The following is a 24,164-nucleotide window of genomic DNA, read 5'->3' as shown; positions in this document are numbered from 1 at the left end:
TGTAATATAAAAGATTTATTATTATCCGCTTTATCAAGCTGTCCAAATACTTGCGTTTCATTTGATTGAAATCACAAATCTATAAATTTCTTCTTGGGTGAACACCTTAGTCCCTCCTAGTGCAAAAGAGCTGGTGAAGCCGCGCAGGTTGAAAACAAAAACACTTTATTACGTTTGAACGCGTTGTCTGTCCTCATACTTGTAAGTAACTCATAGGTAAAGTTTTGATTTTATGCCGTACCTATCTGTGGTTAGTTCTTCATAAGTTATCTGCCTTTGTTTTTGCTGCTTTGTGGTTTGGACAGTGACAGTGCAACAGCCACGGTGTAACTTTTACAACTAACTTCAACTGCAAACTCACAACAAGCTGGAACCTACTCAGCGGCGAAGACAGTTGTTCTGAATCTGAGTTTGTTTACATTTCAGGGCCTCATCGGCGTAGACACAAAAAAGTTATTTGCAGCAAGAACTGAAATTAAAACGTATTGGAAGATGTCCCTAAAGAATACAGTTCTGCTTTGGAAACAATAATCAAGTCTCTCTCATTGTCACCCAATGTCCTTGAAGACTATTCTGAAGAATATCTACTCATTTTTGGAAGTGTTACAAAGTGCTCGGTCACCTGATGTCGAGACATGGGACCAGCAGGCCCTGGACAATGCTTTACAGTGGGCAACCTACTGTGAACAGGTACACAGTTTACATACTTTCTGAATAAATCCAATTATCCAGTTTTTAAGACATCAATCCTTCATCTTTCCTTCCAGTAAAGGAATAGGTGGGTGCCTCGCAGAAAAATGCACCCATTGATTATGATTAGCACTGGTATCATGTGGTACTCAGTATATACATTTTGAAAGAAAAAAGAAAAGATGTAAATAGCATTGCTAATGCATGAATACTTATGCTAAGGGATGTCGTGCTGGCTAAGTTAATAAATTTATTTATTTATATTTAACCACATCCCTCTTAATATGTATTGACATATTCACATAATGCCATACATATTGAACCATGACCAATTGATTAACATAAAAAGATACTCATGAACTGAATGAAAATTGAAATAATTACCATACATGCAGTATTTCATATGTTTAACCCCTTAAAATGGTAACTTTTTCATAAAATCTTAATCGCAGGTGTATACTCAGGCACAGTGCAAGCCTTATAGAGAAGATCTGAACCAGCAAGTGCAGCAACTTGGAAAACTTCCATTAAAACTAGGAGATCTGGAGATTAACCTAGAATTACTAAGAAAGGCTACACCAGTGCTTATAAAGGTAGTTCTTCTGACGGAAAACATATAGGCCATTCGCATTAGAACGTTTACTGCGGTCGAGTTTACTCCAATTAAATTGCGGTCAACCAAACCGCGTCCAAACCGCGTTCACACTGACACCGGCAGCGATCAGTAGCAGTTGAATCTCAGCAAGCGTACTTCTTGTCAAGCATGCGCTCTTACTAGAATCTGTGCAACTTGGCGGGAGCTCAAATGACGATACACTTGTGCACGTGCGCTTCATATGTAGACATCCGGTCTTGACCGCGGTCAGGAGTTTACTCCGATTATACCCACCTCCCGATCTGGGTTTATTTCGACCGCGGTCAGGACTATGTTGTCCATTCACATTAGAAAAGTTAACCGCGATGGGACCGAGGTCAGGCCTTGACGGGGGTTAAAAGTGCTAGTGTGAATGGGGTAATAGATGCTTGTCATCAGTATAGTATGTAGTGATTTATTTATTTATTTATTTATTTATTTATTTATTTATTTATTTATTTATTTATTAATGTTGTTGTTGCTGTTGTAGAGAAATAAACTTTGCACAAGTTACTCTTCTATGCCTAACTATTTTTTTTTCTTGCTTAACCCTTTATATGAACTTGTTAGCAATTGCATTGCATTGCAATCATAATCTCTGCACTGGCCTTGTATTGAGTACTCAATCTTTATTTCATAAGATGTCTCTCAATTTATTGTAGTCCCTTGTTCAGAATCCCCAGCTATCAGACCAGCTGCTCAGCAGAATTTTGTCTGTTGGGAATGATGGGTCATCTGCCTGTGATATTTTGTCTGTAAGTGCAAGTTGAAATTAATTCCTCTGTTATATGGAGTTTTAGGTAAAAAATAACATCACAGATACACATTGTTAATTTAGATTACTTAAGATGTAGATTTCTTTTTGCAAGATTTATAAACTGTTATATATTTATATTTGATTTTATTTTGATATTGACTATACTTCAATATTACCATTAAAACCACATTTTAGTTACTCTCTGAACTCAGTGAGACCAAGTCATCCCTGCAGCAGGCAATGCAGCTGAAAAAATTGGTGAACAGTGCCCAACAAAGCGGTGAAATTGATCAGCATTGGAGGTCAACAAGTGTCCAAACACAGGCATGCTTACTCTTAAGGCATATCAGAAAGGTCTGGATTAACTGCCACAGGAGGGACAAGTAAGGCACTACACACTTTGTATGTAATTCTCCATTATCTGTGATAATTAGACTGCCTCCTTAATTCAACAAGAATGGGCTCGAATGAGCAGTTGGGGGGGATGGAGGGAGACTTTTGGTTTGCATTAAAGTTTTGAAGTTTCAGCCTGAGTTTGATTTGGTTTTTTATAAATTTTTTTGTAATAGGAAAGTTGCTATTAAAATTGTGGTTATTGCATTTTATTTCTTTGCAGGGCAGTGAGCCATACAGAAAGAATCTTGACCAGTGCTGTTATGGAGGAACATGGTTTGGTAAGCTGAGTTTGATGAGTAATAGGCCTGTTTGCTGTTACTGAGTTATATTTTGATTGGAGTGATCATGTCTATCACTTATTCATTAAATAAAACGGTAGAAAGAAAAACAGTAAGACTTAATGACATGAATTTATGTCAAATATGTAATTAGGCATGCATATCAATTACTCTTGCTATGCATATATCTCCTGACATTCATCTGCAATATTTTATTCCTAATTTATTACTGTTTGGCCATCAAGGATATTTTGCTGACTGTGCTCATAACAGATGATGGAGATATGTCCCCTGCAGAGGGCAGCAGTGAGTTGCGCCAGTTTGTCCTGCAGTGGGTGTTAAACACATGTGTAGACAAAGACAGGACACACCCAAGGTCAAGGTACATGACATGGAACATTTGTAGTGATTTATTACCATTTGCTGAATGTTATCCAGGTATTTTTAAAGGAGAGGTTGCAGCAGAAATTCTGTGGTTTTTCCCTAGTGCTAAGTTTTTCCTTGTTTTGTTATTCAAACAGATGTCAGGAAAGTGAGAATATGCGAATAGTAATTTTGTTCAAGAAGCTGGCATAATCATGCCCACACACTTTTGTTAAAATTACTTATAAATAAACCCATGGCAAAAGTTCCTCTCTGATATTGAGTTTGTATGATACGATTTTATAAGAAAATACAAAAATCACTTTAATTTAATGTCTTGAATTGATATTATTGTAGTTTGCTGAAGCCCATTTGGCAAGTGCCCCCCAGTCTGCTGTGCCAAGTGGCCTTTGTGTACTTCAGCTTCTACACTAGGTATATGGATCACCTGACGGAGTGGGCACAGTCAATGGTAATAGTTTATGATAACATGGGGAAAGCAGGATACACATGGAGGTAGGGAATTGCAACGCGACTGGTTACAGTTGAGTTTTGAAAGTGGAATTTGTGTATTTGAAGATAAAAGTGTATTTTGGAAAAAAATAAGTTATCTAAGCGTCTGCATGGCAGTGCATAAGTTCATCAGTTGTTAGTTAGCTTTTTTTGTAATGTCAAGTCTTATTCATCAGAGTACCTCACCTGGTTAAATATGTGCAATTTTTATCCTTATTTTTTCTATGTTTTGTGTATGCATTAGGATGTTGATAAATCTTCTACTGTTTTTTTACTTGTAATTTATATATACCTTATTAAATGAGTCTTTGTTGTCTTTTAGCCTCAAGTCACAGGATACTGAGGACTTCTCATACACGAAGTTAAAGCAGTGTTTTCAAGGCCTCTGTGAACACCCGCACACTGCACTAGCTGTAAGGAAAACAATTCAGGATTTAGCAACTAGAACAGACTGCAGTGTTAATATATGGACTGATTTGCTTAAAGACATTCCTGTTACATTTAATATTGATGCTTCATAACCTTCTGTGTCAAAGATATGTATTTCAAATGGCAGAACTTTAATAACAAAAAAGATTGTTCGGTGAATAAATGTTGGAATAAGTGCTGGGGTAAAGATGTTGAGGACAGATGGTGTACAGTTTGAGTAAAAAGAAATCAATTGGGTATTGCAAAGAAAACCATTGGTTCCACCATAATCAAACATCTCTTCAATATAACCCTTTTTAAATTATTTATTCATAAAGATGTTTGTGTCCATTCTGCTTTCTGTCAAATGACGGGACTCTGTTGAATGAAAGCTCGCTGACAGGATGAGTAAGAGTGAATGCCATGATTGTGATTGTGCTCCTCTCAACCGATTGTGTTATTTTCAGTGGTTTCGATCCTTCGTCACAAGCACAGTGGCGACCACTGTGGTAACTTTCTGTAGACAAAAAAATCTCAATTACCAATCACACTAATTTCACTAAATGGTATAAATGTTGGTACATATGAAGTTATAGTAATAGTCAGTGTTTACAAAGCGATGTCACTGTCCTATTCAAAGGGAAATTAAATAAATGAAACTGGTATTTTTCAGTTGCGAGTTCTCATAAGTATCTCTCTTTAGATAAACGATAAAGAATGATGCAACAGGTAATTTAATTCGTTTTCTTAAGTATGTAGAAATAGTTGAACCATGAATGAATTTACCTTTTATTTCCATCAATGCGCATCAATTCTCCGTGGAATGGTGCAACGAAAAAAGCATTGCCATCAATGCCACACTGCGCCAAATATCAATATCTGACCCATTTTTTGCCGATATTTGTCTTTCCACAATTCACTTTTTAAAGAATTCTTAATTGTTTATGATTATAAATTACAACCATTTTGAAGGCTAGACAGCGGGATAGAAAACGTTTCAGATAGCGACGAGAACGTCGTAGAGTCCTTGTCATTTTTTCTGCATGACTGTGATCTTCAGTTGACGTCGATTTGAATTGTTTAAATGAATAATAAAAAATCGCTGGTGTTCGCCATCTTTCATCAGGGGAATCATTCTATTGACAACAACTCCAGAAGTAGAAAACCCACTTAAGAAACTCGTACTCTAAAAGAAGTCTCCATTTTCAGATATTTATTCTATTCTTGTGAGAAGTATTCAAGCACAAAGATCGTACATTATTAAGAGCACTTACGCTACTCTCTGGTTACAGATGTGTTTTGTTACACATTACTGCCGCTTTTGAAGATAGTTGATCGACACCGCAGCTATTCGGGATTAGGATATTAAATGTTTGTATCTGAGTATACTTACATGTAACTAATGTTGCCATAGGTACATTTTTTGCCGTCTCTAACTTCTATTACTCCGTTTCTTTTCTATTGGTTTTTTGCCCATTATATTTCAACTTAACTTCCAACCAAAATAATGCTGTTTCACCTTTTTACAGCAAAAAAAAAAAAAAAAAAAAAAAAAAAAAAAAACTATTTCGAATTGAAATGCGATTTTGCAAAACACCCAAAGAAGTAGTACAATTACGAATGGATGTTCCAAAGTCTTTTCGCTATTATTATTGTGGAAACTGTATTAACTGATATGACGCTGCCATCCTGTGGATGTAAAGTATATTATGGCAGAGCAGTAGGTGTCGTGGACGTCTGTAACCAGACCTGCAGGGCTTTAGTCAATCAGTCTGTTGTATAGCGTTATATAACAGACAAGATAGGCAAAGGCCTACATTACAATCGGGAAAAATTGTTCAACAGTCTCGCATTATCATTATCCACAGATCAGGCACAATACCTGGTGGGTGATTTTTTTTTCTGAATCCGCGGCCACAATCTCTGTCGCAAGACAATCTATACACTTTGTGTAACATATTATTTGGAGAAAAGCATGAAATAGATATTTTCAACATTAACCAAACGAAACTATGTTGGTTTGTTAATAAAAAAAAACGTGTAGGTTGAAGATGTGATGCCGATTGCATAATTAGCAGGTCTAATCTTGTACTAAGTAAAGCGCAAAGTAAGTCTAAAAGAAGTTCTTGCACACTTTTAGTTTTATCACTGTCAAACATGCTGTTTTTACTGCACTCCCTATCGAATTAACCAAATCCTAAGAGTTTATTTTTTCAGCGCTCTCATTAATCTACCGCAAGTGCCTTCTGTTTTTGTCATGGCAAAATTATTCAACTATGAAAACAGAATCCCCTTGAGTTAGACAAATGTATTTTGTTTCTATTTATACATAGCATTAGTTTTAATGGTTGATACAGTATTCCTCGGGTTACACAAACCGAAAGTTTCCACTCAGGATATTGTTGTCAGGTATCTAGGACTAAAAGGTTTGCATCTGTATGTACTTCAGTATTGTTTTTTCACCTGCAATCATCTATGTAATGTAATAGCTGCCCTGTTTATTATCATCTTTTTTTTTTTTTTTTTTTTTTTTTTTTTTTTTTTTTTTTGCAATATTCAATGCCACAAACAAAGAGTTGATGGGGAAAAAGAAAAAAAAAAGCGGGACATATGGATAAGTTGGGCGGTTCCATACAGCGTATCTCTGGCTGTTGAAATAAACTGTTGTCGAAATGCTAGATATGCTACTTCTAAAGAAATTCAACATTTCCGAAAAACAACTAACATGGCAGGAGTCATAATAAATAACTTATCTGTTGCAATTCAAAATTAAATCTGGACGCGCATGAATTTCTTCGTTTTGAACGTGTCTGCACTTATAGAATTGTATTTTCAAAATTCCTAAAAAAAATTAAATCCAACATATATTTGAAAACAGGCAAACTGGTAAATGTTTGTGAAAAAAAAATTGAAGGACCCTAGGCAACCATATCATTTTCATAATTCATGATAATTCATTACATTTTATAATTAATTTTTTAGTGGGATGGGGGTGGGTGATACAGCAGTGGGAAATTAATCATTCTCGCTACAACCCTATATAGAATGACTTGGTGTGATACATCTAGCTTGTCTGACTAGCGGTCAAAACCTTAGGTGAATGCATGGGTAGTCGCCAGTAAATTCGCCTCCCCCATTCGTGACACGCCGCCTTGGGGTACATGGTCAAATCCAGTAGTCGAGATAAATTAACCATCAAACGGAGACAGACTGATAGCCAATGTCTGTCTGACGGATGGGCACAGCCCCGGATGATTATATGGCCGACTACACTAGTTCTTTCATCCAAACACTGGATAGCTTGGGCAGGTTAATGGGCGGATAAATAACTTATCTATTGCAATTCAAGACAATAAATGAGTGCTCCACAGTGAAGACAAACACAAATTTGGTAAACAGAATTCGAATAAAACGGACCATTGAATGTTTACTTAAGGAGGGTAAAATGTCTTGTGTCGTCTGCTTTATCTAGGATATAAATTGGTCATTCCACAAGGCACCAAACGTACTAAGATCTAAGATTGCAATTTTATATCAACAACAAATAATTCCACGACGGTCTGTTTTACTGGATGACCCTGCATTCAAGTGGCCTAATCAGACAACTTGACTGAGTATTCCACATAGAAATTGGCAAAATAAACACCATTCTTCATAGGAAGAATCAGTCAGAAAAACAAACTCGAAACTATCTGTGCATTCATCAGAACCATAATTTTCCTTTTGGGCATTTTATTCGGTAATTGGGCAGTGGTCAGGGAGTGTAGTGACCACAGGAGGTGGACGGTGGGCAACCTGTCTCTGGCCTATGGGTCACAGCGAACAAATTACTATAGTCAATTTGGCCTGTCAAAACTCAGTGCTGTAACTCTTAGACGGTGTTCGAGTACACGTACTTTTGAAAAAAAAATCATTTTAATAAAACCCTACAAAAAGAGTTTTCATTCCGCTGGAAACACATATTGTTCTGGAATTTGGAAAATAAATTCAATGTCACTCTGAGGCATAATGAAACTAATAGAATGTTCGTACAAAAATAAATATTTTATATCGCCCATTTTTGTACAACGTCAGAAAATACAAATCTGCAAAACAAAAATTTATTCCTGTCATTCTTATGCACAATAATGCAGAAATATATATAAACGCAGGGACACTTTAAATACGCTACTGTATGGACATATAATAACAAAACAGCAATAGATGAAACAAAAAATAGGTTAATTTGCAGTCCCTACATAAATTGGCACATTTCATTGAGCCCCCGAGGTTTACCTCCAAGCTGCGTCTGAAGATGACAGGATCACTCTATTTTCTTGCATGTACCTGCAGAGTTGCATATATTACAAATATCACTACAGTTTGATTCAAGACATTCTGTCACAGCGACCAGTCAAGAGCTTCCAATTTCCCCCTTTGCAATGACCTGGGCGTATGAACTCCCTCCCCCCTCTCTTGATTAAGATTGAGAACAGCGCCCTTGGTCCATATGATGGTACCATTATCATGATTCTAATACGGTTGAACCAGTGGCAAAATGTAATAACATGACTGAAAAACTGTTCAGTGACTGTCTTTTACTGGAGATTGCATGTCCACTGGCAACACAGAAAGGCATCATCATCATTGCACCAAAAGGAAATTTCCAGTAAGATTTCCATGGAACCATAAATCTCCCATTAATAGTATGTATCATTCTGTGTTGGACAGATGTTTTTGCAGAAGGATACGAGTTTCTTCTATTAACTGTGTATCATTAATGTGCTACTTAGCAAAAAGCAAGATGAAAAAACACACATGAAGATGAAGAAAGAGAAACATTAAAGCACATCTCTAATTTACTCCAAACAGAAGGTCTTTGCTGGGGGCGTTGTCTTCATGGTCGTTAAGTTGATTAGAACACCTCGTTGCCGCAAAAGTAGCTCCAGGTCGAGAATGAAATTAAAGCTAAATATCAATATTATTTTTATGTAAACATACGTTATCATTTGGGAAAAATAAGATCTTAGTTAGTTTAATATAATGATAATGAAAAGAATGACACTTTTAATTGTTATGATATTTGTAAGATTGTTATTATTTTAATTTATTCTCTCTCTCTCTCTCTCTCTCTCTCTCTCTCTCTCTCTCTCTCACACACACACACACACACACACACACACACGCACACACACACAGCCGCAAATTAAGCGAAACATATTTATGAGAACAAGATAACAATAAAACTCCAAGAACATCAGAATCGCCCATTTTCACGGTACCTTTGGGATAAGCATGAAGTAAGTTTCTGAATCAAAATAAAGTGAGTTCCTTTTTGAATACCACTATGCCACTTTTAAAATAATGAAAATTCTACGCTGAGCATGCTTTCAAGAGAAAAGAAGTAGTCTTTAAGACACAAGAGTTTTTGGGGAAAAATCATCAAGTTTTGTATTAATTTAAATCGCATGACTGTAATTTTTCTGACTAAAATATATTTTAAAACACCAGTAGCTGTTGAAATGAATGAAAATTCGTAATAACCAGCAAAGGCTCATCATTACGAGTGGAAATTTAAATAAAGTATGAACTGGAAAATGCTTCAGTGCTGAACAGACTGCGTTAGGGTACAGTACAAGAAAGGGTGTTCTTTTTTACTCTTTACAGTTATGATCTGTTATTGTCTGTAAATATGTATTCATAGGACATTTCTTTAAATTAAAACTGATGCGAACAGTGAGTGATAGGTTGAAAGTACATTTACCAAAAACGGACAATGGCGCCAGTGATAGATAGACCTACCCATCATTTTCACTTCTTTATTCGATATTCAAAACCCAACAAACAGTCTTTTTAATCCAGTCGTAATATTCTAAATCTGTTATTGCAATTTCACAAACGAAAAAAAGTGTGGTGAAAACATCTTATTGCTAACAGCTAATTTTTATTGTAATGGCAGTTTGCTTTTTTTCACAATACTCTAATTATTTACATTATTTTACGAGTCGCTGCAGTGAGTGAATGCTTTTTGATGTAGGAAATAAATCGCAATTTGTTTTTTTTATTCGTGTCATATGGTATCTCCCACAGTATAAGCAATATGTATCTACCACAAGTTGGCTTCTTTCGATGATTGTTGTTTAAAGTGAATCAAATGTGCGTGGTGCATGGCAGACTGCCATTTGTTTGATGAATTCATAATTTGTTTTACACAGGTTATCACATAGAATAGCGCGTATTTACCCTGCGAATATGCCTTTAATTAGAACTAAATCTCCGATTAAATAGCTGTCGTTCGTTCAGCAATCGACGAGGGAATGGTAACATTAGGGGATGAAAGGTTTCAAATGCCTTGGGGCAGGTGGAAGACGAGACACCAAATCGTCCTTTTCCATGGAATTTCGACATTAAAAGAAAATTTAGAAATCTTTGATAGGCCATAGTAAGACCCTATTTCATGGAATGTTCACATTATTCTGAGTAGTTAGAAATCTCTAATAGGCAATATCTTGACTTTGGGTGATTACGCCACACCTTATAGAGAAAATGAAATACCTTTATTTGTCGAATGGTCGATAACCGTCGTCTTTCTATGCCCCGGTACACTAGGGAGCCGGAGCGCATACGGTATTTATCCATCTTAATTGTATCGTCTACGGTAGGTTAAATGACTTGAATCAATTTGTAAATGAAGAGCAGAGTGACCCGGGAAAATGACCCTCCAAACAATTTGTTGACACGCGCGTTCCCTACGAGGTGTAGGGAACTTAACGATAGTGACCCTTCCGTGAATATGCCGACTTAACAATTAGCCGAGAGGATAAAAGAATTGTAGAGATAAAATTGTGATAGTTAAACACGTTAATCAATTTTGGAGTTGATTTATATCTATGCCATGACTGGTCCTTCATTTAATCATTTTTGTATGACGATAAAAATGCATATTTGAGTAAGAGATTTTCCTTGTGAAACACATAGAAACAAAGTAATGAAAAGAAATTATTTCTTCCTTCTTATGTATTTAGTTAAGCATGTATCAAGTCAATGAACCAATCAAGTCATGTTTTTACTATATACATGAACATAAAATGTCAAAGGATGCAATCAAGGCTGACAAATTTGTATAGAGTAATTAATTTGCTCATAATCTAAGAAGTAAGAAACTGCTACTTTCGAAGAAGGGATTTATCTGATCAAGCTGACACAACTTTCAAGTGCCAGCTTTGACAAGATTCATCAGACTATCAGTTATAAGTAAAAAGGATGTTTCAGGCGTTGTAAAAGAGCAGGATGAAATAAAACGAAGAGGAAGGAAAGTCATCGCTGTTGTAATTACGGCCGAAGTCTAAATAGTTTAATATACGTGATTGGCAGGGCTCTCACGCAATGCGACAAGAAGACGTGCTTTTCTTCGATTCGATTCTAATTTCTTGTATTTAATTTTCTTTCTTTGTCAAGCGCAAATTGCGTTGACGAGAAATGAGACAGATGGTCTGTTTTGAAAGAAATACATGTCTTGAATTATAAGATGATTGCAGTTTTTTGTATTAATAGACGTGTGTTTTGCGAGAGAGAGAGGGGGAGGGGGAAGAGAGAAAGAGAGAGAGAGAGAGAGAAAGAGAAAGAAAGAAAGAGAGAGAGAGAGAGAGAGAGATCTTAAAGAATTTCATTCGTTCGCAAATGTGTAAAAATATTTCTATCAATTAAACATCACAATTGTCATGTATAACGCTATGAAATTTTCAGCATCTAGTCATACACTTATTGCGTTGTTCAAATCGCCGGCGTGAAAATACACACATTTACCTGCGCAAGCACATGTAATAAGTGAAGTGGGCGCCGACCTTGTTCAATGCCACAGGTAAAGCATCGACAACCCATTTCTCCGTCTCATTTCATTATTTTTCTCAGCTATTGATCCCAGCTCTTACTAAATTTTCATGAAATGTTTCATTTCGCATGAAATAATGTGCGTAGACGCATTGGTAATATTAGGCCATAAATAATCGAAATTGAATTCTCCGCACGAACATAGTAATGTCTATTTACTCAGGAAATGAAAAAGTGTCTTAACTTTATGACTTGTGTGGAAAATGAGTTTACTCTCTTGTTGAGGCAGAAAAGAAAGGAATTGACGTAAACGAACTGTCGTCAGCGAGAAAAAAAGCGCCGTGTGTTCTGTAACGTCCGTTTAAATTCTAAGAAATAATAAAAGGGAAAAACCACCAATGGAACCACATTATTGACAATTCTCGATTTAGAAAAAGTGATATCTGTCTCTGTTTTTGCACTCTAAAGTGCAGATATGAATATCCTCCATGCTAAAGATGCAGCGACTCTACCTACGCATCCATCCTGACGGGAAAAGGATAATTTCAGATACACACGTGAACTTTAAGTATATACAAAAAGAGTCACAGTTAGTTCTATACCATTTGGGACATACCTCTCTGCCTGTTAACATTTCGGGGTAATTGATAACTGTGGTATTTCTTATAATTTTTCCCGTCCCTCATGTCTGTCAATTTATATAGTAAGAATTTGAAGAATGCTTGCATCACCATTTCGTTTCTTGGAAACCAAACGGTACCACTGTCAATTTAAACTAAAATTCACCCACCCAAATATGCGTTCTTTCTTTTTCTGGAGATGCGAGAATGAAAAAAATCAGAATAAAGAGATCAAATATGCTTTATTCTTTTATTGACGACTTGAAAAAAAGTGATAAGTAAATTGTACTTGCTAAATCAAATCAAAACAAATATCAAAATTGGCACAAATGCGCCCGTGAGCGATATCGAACCCTGCCACCCGAAGTGTGAGGGTTCAATTGACTTTCGCATACAAGACACTTTACTCGCCTCCTTTGAGCCAACTTGTTTTACAGAAAGAAGAGTTATCAGTCAAGTTGCTTGTGTCTCTTATGGCCCGGATAAAAATTGTATCAATGATATTACCTGACTAAATTGCCATTTACGGACTTTCCAATGATGAGCAGGTGCTGGGATTTCATGTCAATTTGATTAGTTTGCTGTTGGTGGACGATGATCTATAATTAAAACTTGCTGCTTCATAGATTAGAGAGATCTTTTTTGTAATCACTATCTCTCTCTGACTGCAAGGTCCCAGAAACTACGTAGTAACACATAATGATACGCGCTGATCACTATGGAAATTAAACAATATAGTGCTGAACCTGATGCAGATTCAAATTCCACAGGATATTGTTTGTAAGAGAGAGCTTTTAAAGAAAACCTTTTACCAAGAAAAATCGAAGAAAACTGGTCGGAAAATGGCAGAAACACCACTAAAGAGAAATTTCTGTTGATACCTTCATATTTTCACGAAAAAAGAGCCTTAAGAGAGAGAAAAAAAGAGAGCATTATTTCGAGCTAAACCATAATCTAATCTGAGTGAGATGAATAATTAATAAGTTTCATTCAAAAGTATCCACTATTTAATCTAATATCGCGCCGTTTGCCTGTAATGGAGTAGTAAAAAGTTTTTGTATCATTTCTCAAGCCTATCCGCGGTTTTATCAAAAGGGAGATGGGAGTTACACGGGGTTTTGAAGATGTTCCAAAGTAGAACAAAAAAAATAATTAAGTCTGCTTAACTATGCGTGTGTGTAAAGAAGGAGGGGGAGGGGGGCACTTGCCAAGGAAACAGTTGTTTCCGTTTCATATAGGATAATACATTGCAATTAGTCTGGCATTAAGGGAAATCATTTTGTCGAGTTATTATAGATATTCAGATCGCTAAAACAACACATTTAATTATCTTGTTGAAATTCCCAAGGATTTAAACGCACAAATGTATAATGTTAAACACTTCTTAAACAACCAGCAAGTAGGATGACGGCTGACACGATTGGTTCCACGAAATGTTTATGGATCTAATATGCATTAATGTTTAAAGATGTGAAATATACGCATCTCTACTTTAAAAATTCTATCATTTGATAAACTGTTTTATGGGGTGCAGACGTTTTTGTTCTTTTCGGTGAGCTTTTAAGTGTACATTACCATTCAATTGAGGCCCTCCTTCTGCGGGACTATTCATCACCGGCCCGGTGTATGTATAATGACAGCTGTTTATTTTGGAGCAACATGCAGTGTCTGATCATTTGGATGACTTTAGAGAAGCGAGAATGATGGAGAGCGCATCTGAAGTCGTACAGCCTTTGCCCGCCCGTGCCTCACCACCGGCCCAAGTCACCCCAGGGCTACCACCGACATCGAACACTCTCCTGTACAAGCTGGAGAGACCCACGGGCCCGTTGTATTCCAGTCCGCGGACCCCACCCCCAACCGCAAGTAACAAACCCGAAAACAATATCTGCAAGATGATCGAATACCGAGGGGCCAAAGTCGCCGCCTTCAACGTGGATGGTCGGGAACTCATTTGTCTCCCCCAAGCTTTCGATTTGTTCCTAAAACACCTTGTCGGCGGGCTGCACACCGTTTATACCAAACTGAAGAGACTGGAAATCACGCCCGTCGTATGCAATGTCGAGCAGGTCCGTATTCTTCGAGGACTGGGGGCTATTCAACCAGGAGTCAACCGCTGTAAACTTATCGCCCCTAAAGAGTTTGATGTTTTGTATGAAGACTGTACAAATTCAAGGTAATTATTCCATTAAACGTTTGCACTTAAAGAATGGTTTACGTATGTAGAAATTGTTACAGTTCAAGATATATTTCCCGTTTGTATTTCATGACTTTTCGTGATTTACGTTTCGTTTTGTGTGTTTTGCGATAAGCGTGAGTGGTAATAAAGTTACTATTTTAACGATACCTGTGTCTTGGTCGAGATAATGTAAGTAACTTTAATTCGTTTGACATGCTGGTAAATTGTTTCTTTCCGTTAGTTGTGTTACAGCGTGAGGTCTAAACACGTGAGTTTTTACGCTACAAAGTATGTGGTCGAACGGAAAATTTAACAAACAGTCGGATATGTTCCACTTGGGTGGTGCAAGCATTTATACTTCTGTAACTAAATGTATCAAATTCTTAAAAATATTTGCAACACCAATCCTGCCCACCCACTTTCAATCGCAGAATTACTTGGTATTTGAGCTTCAATTAATGCATTTGGAACTAAAACAATGTATTGGTTTTATCAACAAAGTGACACTTGTGTTTCTTAGATTACAATTGCTATTTTCCAAGTCGGGGGAAATAAACAATATGTTCACAAATGAAATGTCAAAATTGGGAAAACTTCAAAAGGTATCCCAAAAGGCAAATGAGCAGTAAGTACAGATGCGGCTCTGAATGCTTTGGCTGTGGTTGAAAAGAATCAATTTCTAGAACAGTGTCACTCATGTTGAAATCTTTAAACAAAAAGGATTAAGTTGAGCCTTTGTGTGACTGGATTATTGCTGTGCTTTAAATTGTTTTTTTTTCTCTCTGTTTGAGGACTACTGAATGTTTGTATTCCTCAGAGATGACAGCAGCTGCACAAGTGCAATAAAAATGTTGCTAAAAGAAAAAGTAGAATTATTGCCTCAATTATATTGTCAAGATCAGATGTTATAATTATGTTAGAATAATAATGTGACATTTCCATTATGTAATGCCATAGAATTTTAAATAACCGGCTATTATTTGGTTTGGAGGTTTTCAACTTTTTTTAAGTGCCATTTTTTTTGTATGCTGGTTGATAAACATTGCAAATTTGTTTTTATAACTCAAGTTTAAAGGTTTATTTCAGGGTTGCCTTAATTTGCAGCCTTTTTCACACTTAACCATTCCAATTTCTTGTAATTGAATAGGAGAAAAAATAGTTTCCTCAAAGTTATCTGATCTCCAGCTAGCAAGTCTACTTTTATTTGTCACTTTCGCTCATAAAAACTTAACAGTACTGCGTCATGTGTCAGGTTTTATGAGCTGCCTAGGTTTTATTTTCATCAAAACCATTCATTTTGAAGATGTTCAGAAATACAACTGTCAACTTTTATTGTCTTTTTCCTCCTCATGAACAAAAAGAAACCTCAAATAAAAAGTAACACATTTGAAATTTATTGTTTTTGTGGCTGAGAGAAAAGGGATAAATTTTTGGTCTGCCTTACGCTGCAGGTGCGTGATTCATACTCAGTTTGAATTATTTGACTTATGGTAAAGAAATAACTTTCGTATATGAAAGATAAACTGAGTTAAATTCTTTAGAAATAATTTGATATTGCACTGTCTTTTTTTTATTTATTTGCAAGTAGAAAGACATTTAGCATGAAGCCACATTAGTCAGTCATGCACTTGTATTTTAGCAGCCGCTGCTCTTTAAACAGTTACTGATAGTTTTAGTGTTATTCACTTTTTAAAACTTGCCAAAAGAACACGAAGAAAGTCTTTGTAAAGCCTGTTTTAATTTGAACCAGCTATTTAACTGACAGTTGAGCTAGGACTTCACAGATTAGAGTGACCCTTACAGCAGGTAAACTTATAGATTTAGGGTTGAACAAGGAGTCAAATAGGCTGTTTGGTAAATAGAGGGTGCATAAGGCCAGGCATTGGGGCAGGACTCAGATCAGCATGATATCTGAGGTTGATTGCTACGTATATGTTAAGGTGTCTTCAGACCATACACTGGAGACAAGTTGTATTTCAACATTTCATATTTGAGCAAAAATAATATCTTAGTTTACTTTTTTATGGAGCACTAAAATGTTTACAGATTCATTTTACAGGTTCTCTAACGAACCTATTTTACATATATACATATACAGAATATGGATAATAAATGAATAAGGCATAAAGACTGAGAAATAATGCAATTGCTGGTGATAGTTACTCATTTTGCTTCTGAATGCTATCAGTTATAAGCACATTTAGCGCTCTCAGGCATGATTCATTTTTTTTTGTTTTTGAAGCTAGTATACTTTTTCAGAGTCCATTGTCTGTAAGAAGTGTGCTTCTCATAAGAAGTGTATTTTAGTTTTAATTTTTTAATTAAAAAAAATTAAATAATTGATACTGTTTTTTTTTCTGTACATAAAATAATGCATCCAAAAAAAAAAAAAAAAAAAAAAAAAATTCCCTTTCCTAAGCTATTTGATCCCCAAGTTTTGTTGTTTCCACATCTTCAGTGACTGCACATCAAACAAATGTGAATGAAAAGGTTGTGTTTTGTTTGTAATGGTTTTATTAATTATGGGCGATTGTTGTCTTTAGGGGACTCATTCGATAAGCTTTAATGACTGCAAATAATGGCTTTTTGAAATGGAAAGTGTCAGTCAAGTGGAAAATAGACCTGAAAGAAATGAAATCCTCTCCATTTGTAAAATGATTATTTTAGTAATGATAAGATTTATCATCTCTGGGTAAATTAAATACGCAGACAAGGGAATAATTCTCATGGAAAATGCACTTTTGTTCAGTTGTTACTATCTTGTCATCTTTTCTAAACATGGTGCTTCTTGTTGGATTAGCCCAAATACTGGAGTGACAGAGTTAGTTTTGAATTGCACCAGTTTACACTGGAGATAAGGTGGTCTTGTTTATCCTAGGAACTGATTTTCTGTATTTCATTATTTGTCAGACTTTGATTTCTCAAATGGCAAAAACAGTTTACTTTAAGAATCCTTTAGGAGTATGACACAGCAGGTGACAAATGTACTGGGGAGAGAACGTTCATTTTTGAAAAAAGGAAAACTAAGAAAGTACTTGCATTTTAATTTTATATAGTAGAAATTATTTTACCATAATTGTATTTTACAATAAAAAATGCCAACTTTGAAAGAAATGCTTCTGAGGAAAATTTTAAAAATTAATGTTTGTTGCATCATCAAATGTTTTTTAAAGGAATAACCACAAAACCATGCTGTGAAACTTCATAAACTATCAAGCACTTTTCCATTGACCACAACCCATTTCATTTAAATCTCCATCCACTCTCCCTAGGATGAGAGACAGCAATGCATCATTTCTTTGTTTTTATTGCTGTGTGTTTTTGCAACTGTTGTTGATAAGCCGGTGCTTAAAGCATATTTCCCTGAGGGCTCTGGGTAATACTTCAAGCCACTGATATAACTGACAAATGGCAGATCATTCTTTGCAGTTAATACTGCCAATTAAAAGCATGATTAATAAGAAGAGGATGCCACTGCTCACGCTTCATCAACGCCTTTCTGATTATTTGTTTTGATTTTGAGGGATTATTAATTGATTAATCACAATCATTTTTTAATCTGGAATAGAAAGGAAGTTGTTTTTTCATAAAGGGTCCGAATTGATCCATTAAGTCCTTAGAGTAATGGTGATTTTTTATTCTAATGGGAAATACAGTAGTAGAAGGCATAGCCACACTTGACTCTACAAGTTGTTCTACTAGTATTCTATGTATATAGGGCCAGTTAAAGTTAAAACTTTTTAGAGAAAATGTTACAGATTCTTATCAATAAGTTTCTATGGAATCTTCAAACAATGGAGCAGTATGATGCAGACAGCCAGCTTATCAAACAGAATATCTTGAATTGAACCACTAGTTTTATCATCAATGTTATACTACATACAACATTTTCTTTGAAGTTGATAAAAATTATACAGTATAATAGCAAAATATCTTTTTGTATTTTGATCAGGCTCCTATATTTAAGAAAATAAAGAAAATGTATTGAAATCTTTTCAATCTGATATTTTAACCCAAAAATTAAATTGTACCTCAGTGGTTTATGATTTTCTAAATTCTTTCATAAGTGCATTTTAATTAATTCCATTTCCCAAAGACCTCTTCAAGTCAAGTTAAATTATTCTGGGGTTACATATAATCACATAAACTGAGGCTATTGAAAGCAATTGATAGTTATGTAATTTTAATGCAATACAAATTATAAATCATTTTTGGACTTGAACACGCCTGACTACATCATTGTAGATCTGAGAATGTAACTGTAACAGTAATAAGTCAGTTCAGACTTGAACACCTGGTTTCCTCACTAAGCTCCACTTGTTCGTCCACTCACCTGAGCCTAATTACAGCCTATCAATTTGATTTATAATTCATATTATTACCTGCATTTACATTGTAAGAGGTTAAAATAAGTAATTCATCATGCCTCCAAGTGATCTAAGTTCATAGATGTACATGTATGTTTTAAATGACAATTAAAACTGCATTTATAGCTTTGGGTTTGAATTTTTGGAGAGGATTTTACAGACTGACATATCTGAAACAATGGGCGCCTATTTTATGGGTATTTGTGGAGAGGCTGACAGATGGCTGATTTGAATATGCAGCATGCTATTGTTTTGTTTGTAATTTGTAGTTCTGTACTCAGTGGTTTGCAGATAATGATTCATCCACTCTTCATATTTGATTCTGATTTACTGAAAAAAATGAGTATGGGTTAGAACAGCCAATGGTTACGATAGTCAAAATAAATCAAAATTCTCACTTGCATGAATTTAACTGACATACACAGTTATTGATGTGCATTATTGTTGTGATTATAGTATCATATATATGAAATAAGTTTGTCCATGAAGAGTTAAAAAAGAATTAAAAGAATTTCAAAATCATGCATGGAAAAAAAGAATATTAATGAAGATAACTGGTGAAATAAGCAAAAGCTAATATCATCTTGTTCCAATCACTTAATATAAGTTACATTTTTTTCAGCAATCAGATTGGCCTGTTATCCTCATTAAATAGGACTTAGAGCATACTTTTTATCTCCCTAACTTTGCAACAGGTAGTGGGACAACACAGACTTGCTCATTCTTACTTTTTTTACATTCAGCTATTGGGCATCTATTCATCAGAGCGAGTTATGGATAATGCATTTTGACTTGCTCTTTTTTGAAGTATTTTTGCTTGGTTTCTTGGTATGTTTTAAGTCCCACCTAATTGCTATTACACAGAGTGCCAAAAATGTGGTACTTTTGCTTGTTATCTGATAAGAAATCGGTTGCATGTGGTGTGCAGTTGCGTGGAATGGTGTGAAATGGGATTTAACACTCACATTACTGTTTAGACACATGTTCTTCTTTCTAGCAATGATTTTGTGCTGATTTGTGTTGCAAATGGAGTTTTAAACAAATATTTGATTAGATTACAGATGAAAAGATTATAAGATGATGTAATCCAAATGGATAATTAATTTTGACTTCTAGTAATATGTATTTAACAGTTGAGGGCATAAATTCTAAACAGTAAATACATCCATGCCAGTCAAGGTAATTTTTATTTAGACCACAAAAGCAAGCCTAATTTTCTTTTTTTTTGTCCAGTCGGTTAAATGTTTTCAGTTTTTGGCATTCTTTTCTTGTGCCCAAACTTCTGAATCCCTGAGTACTGACAAATAAACAAGAAAAGAAATTGCAGCAATAAAACAGAGTGTAAATGTTAGATATATAAAAACACCATGCAGAAATCTGGTTCCATTAGCATGAAATGAGCTTTTTCTTTTGTAATGAGGAAAGCATAAGATGGGGATTCACTTAAATAGGCCTCTTTTCTGCGGTTCATTTCTTTTACATCAGGAAAGCACTTTATTTTGGAAAGGCCACATGAGCATGGAGATGACCTCTTTGTACAGAGTTTTAGGTGTGTATTTTGCTGTTTGTCGTGATTAATTGGAATGATATTTACACCTATGTGCCCACATGGAAGAGAGAAATACTGGTGAGAAAAGGGCACGAAAAAAAAAAAAAAAAACGTCTGGCAAAGAGCAGTATTTTAACTTGAAAAGAGAATCGTAGGAAATGGTAACTTCTGATTTCTTAAGTTTTCTTTATTTGTATATGCATACTACTTCTTCAGATATAACTTATTAGAAGCTGATTATTGTCACACAGATTTATTGATAACAGGTATATATTTATGTAGTAAGAGCAGCAAACTGAAGGATGGTATTTATGCAGCAGAGTAGGTCCATGTGTGCTTTATGTTGGAATTGAACACAGTGCTTACTGTACCTGGTAGCCCTATTACTCCAAATATATATCTGGTTATATTAACGATAATTGATATAATAAAGTCAGGGATTGGTATCTACCTAATAAAGTATACCGGTATGTACCGAGGAAAGTGCATTTATAGGTCATTTGCTGTTAACTTGTATTTGGCAAATTATTTAAAAAATATTTTTCAATCTAGAAGATCCACAGAAGAGGAAATGTGTTTGTTTATTATTCTTCCTACACCTGCCACTTGCTCAGCTTTCTGCCCATATCTCTTCATCTGTAAATATGTGAAGCTCTGTGTAGATAATAATTACAACAGCAATGTCTGAGCTCTTGTTATCTTTATACCCTGTGCACTGTGTCTGTCTGATCAGGGAACATGTTTCAATTTCTACAGGAATCCAGCATGGCAAGTCCACAAGCTGGACAAATCCACTCAGCAAAATGCTAAATAAAGCTAGGATTACATATGATTAGTCAACTCTATCTTAATCGCAGTTGCTGGTAGAGTAGTTAGGATATGAAGGATTAGTTTAACGAGAGAAAGACGCGAGGAAAAACATAGGTGGTCCATAGTAGAAGAGTCTGACAGGTGGATATGGGATAACTAAGATCTAAAAATTACATGGATTGAGCTAGATAATTGAAAACCCGTGTTTGTTTTATTTAGTTACATTTATGTGGTATGTTTCATTTCCTTCTGTTAAATTCTTGAATTGGTGGGATCTGTTTGTTCAGTCTGTCTTGTAATTATGTTTGGATCACCCTCCACCTGCGAAGCAGTTCAAAAAAAGGGATATGTATCACAAATATAAGTTGTGTCCAATCTTATGATGTAACATAGTTAGGGAGCTTTGGTAGTTAACACAGGATAGCTTATGGAACCCTAAAATGCATTCTTCATGTAACCACCAATGCAAGATTGATAGAGACCATTAAAGCTGATGATGCCCAAGGGACAATGGGTCTTCCCATAGATTTTAGGATAAATAAATGGCAGAATTAAATTATTTTTGTTCAGTGACTTCTACACTTAATGCAATATTATTCTCCATGATATGCAAGTTTTTGAAATGATTTGTATCTTAAATCGCCTGCCCTGAGAGCTTTGAAATCTAAATGCCAGCAATCCAGTTGACCAGCTGATATATAGAGTAATGAAGAGTTGATTAGTTCCTCACTGAGATAAGATAAAAATTGAAATAAAACTCAAACTCCAGCAAATATATTAATAATGTACAGCAGGGTGGAGACCCCGTTCTCATTTTAACATCTAATTTCAATCATCAGGGCCAATTATCGACAGCAGTGCCTCAAGAAAATTAAACAGACAAAAATGGTCTCTTCTTCTGCTGGCGTCTCTGGTTGCGCAGTCAAGATCCACATTACACTGAGCTTATGGTGGTTTATTAGCTGCCTGGTCTCTCACCACCTGTGTGAAATGTATGAGACCCTCCCGTAATTTGGCCAAAGTGCTTCCTAAAACACTAAGGAGCAGTTTTGACAAGAAACCTTAGACTGACTTTGGTTTATAGTATTTTTTATTGAAGTGTTAACTCTCTGATGAAAAGTTGGAAATCAGTGGAGGTGCTGGGATCACATAACCATATCTTTAGCTGCTTGAATCAACCTTTTAGGCTTAGGTAGAAAACAACCCTTTTCCATAGACTCCCACATTATTAACTCTGAAACTTCTGTAATAATAGTAAAATCTGGAAAATAATATTAGAAATAATATTGGGCCTGAACTTTCCAAAAGGAAAGCTTATGTTAGTAAACTGTCATAAAAAAGCATAAAAATAATATCTACCCCTATTGTATTTTTTACAGTAAGTTGCGTTGTAGTGTTTATGTATATGCTTGTGTTTGGATCAGTTGAACTCATAAACGGTATTGAATGATTCTGAGTAGTTTCAACTAAAAGTATTCCTTTGAAGATAAATGAAAGCAAACATTTAAATCATGATAGAAATATGTAACTAACAAAAAATCAAAAGAGTTATTTGCTATTTTTATCAAGCTGAAATCTCTGACAGGTATTTTTTTGTTTTGCCCTTTTCTGTCTTAATGCTTCTGGTCACATTGCTCTAGTATTTTATCTGGGAACACCACAGTTGCCAGATGGTTCTACTAAGGAGAATTAAGAATTAGTTACAAGACATTTAGAAATTTTAGTTCAATTTCTAAATTTCTTTTGACTTGGTTTACCCCCAATTTATGTTTGTACATATCTATAATGACAATTAACTCGTAACTCTACCCACAAAATATCACAAGTATCACAATCATGAATGTCTAGCTGAGAGTCTGACAAATGTGGCCCTGTTCACAGATATTAGTGTATTGGATAAAACAATGTCATATCTTATTGTATTCATGTGGATACTTTCCAAATTTAGATCCAACAATAAACTATTATTTTTTATTATCCTTAAAATAACTATGGATTTATAACATTGTTGGTTAAGTTACTTTTTTAGAGAGGGTAGCTCCATAATTTGCTATTTAGTGTTTGTAGTAAATTGATGTTGGATTGACTTTTGAGATTCTTAAATACCCACCACAAGGGTTGATAAAAGATAGTTTTCCTTTGGTAATTACTCTCAAGTTTGAACGAAAAAAATAAATTATATTCCAAAAGTTTTTCCTTCATAATACCTGATAGATTTGATTAGCATATTCTTAATGGTGAATTGATATCAAGCCTGAAACTGGTGTTAAGAGTAATCAAAATTGGTAAAATTGAAAATAAGAGCCATTTGAATTTTATGAGCAATTACCGTAATCAGAGGGGAAAACCCTGATATGATGCAAAGTTTGTACCTGTAGCTAGAGGGTAAATAAGCTGTAATGCAGGTTGGAATCACAGACACTTAACACACCCAAATTTTCTGTGAATTGGGTCTTAATCAACACCCCATGGTTAAGTGGCTTTTTAAGAAGGATCACCAGGAAATGTGTTCAGTATAACCAAGAGAAAGTAAACATTCTTGCCTTGTGTTTATCCAACTGTGCTGAGGCATGTTATGTTCCTGTTTAATTATGTTAAATTAACCTTTCCAGCATATGTAATAGATAAGGTATATGATTGTTGACTGAAATATTTTTTGGAAGGGCAAGCACAATGCCAAGATACATAATATTTAGATAAAAAGAATCCATTATGCAATTATATACATTTACTTTACATATGTCATACCTAAAACATTTTAAAGACATAAGACTAAGAATCTGTGGTGAAG

At 35.2% G+C, this 24,164-nt stretch overlaps 2 protein-coding genes across 3 annotated transcripts in view; both read left to right on the top strand.

Annotated features, from left to right (window-relative positions):
• Positions 1 to 102: 102 nt before the first annotated feature.
• LOC106170524 (uncharacterized) lies at positions 103 to 4,711 on the top strand. Of its 2 annotated transcripts, XM_013550405.2 has the most exons (9): positions 103 to 201; positions 427 to 690; positions 1,143 to 1,283; positions 1,987 to 2,079; positions 2,277 to 2,464; positions 2,698 to 2,755; positions 3,001 to 3,137; positions 3,476 to 3,634; positions 3,954 to 4,711. In XM_013550405.2, the coding sequence occupies exons 2-9, from the start codon at positions 556 to 558 to the stop codon at positions 4,150 to 4,152; spliced, it is 1,110 nt and encodes a 369-aa protein (XP_013405859.2). In that variant the 5' UTR covers positions 103 to 201; positions 427 to 555; the 3' UTR covers positions 4,153 to 4,711. The 2 variants fall into 2 exon arrangements, with proteins under 2 accessions (XP_013405859.2, XP_086864448.1); XM_087008322.1 differs by lacking the exon at positions 1,987 to 2,079.
• A 9,162-nt stretch (positions 4,712 to 13,873) lies between these two features.
• LOC106170534 (dachshund homolog 1) overlaps positions 13,874 to 24,164 on the top strand; it is a 28,915-nt gene continuing 18,624 nt past the window's right edge. Inside the window, exon 1 of the mRNA XM_087008173.1 lies at positions 13,874 to 14,644. Coding sequence (XP_086864299.1) covers positions 14,169 to 14,644 — 476 coding nt within the window. The 5' untranslated portion in view covers positions 13,874 to 14,168. The remainder of the gene's footprint in view (positions 14,645 to 24,164) is intronic.

The sequence above is a fragment of the Lingula anatina genome, chromosome 3, assembly GCF_051362555.1.
Source record: "Lingula anatina isolate TDL-2025a chromosome 3, LinAna3.0, whole genome shotgun sequence".
NCBI lineage: Eukaryota > Metazoa > Brachiopoda > Lingulata > Lingulida > Lingulidae > Lingula > Lingula anatina.
This window is presented reverse-complemented; position numbering and strand designations above follow the sequence as displayed.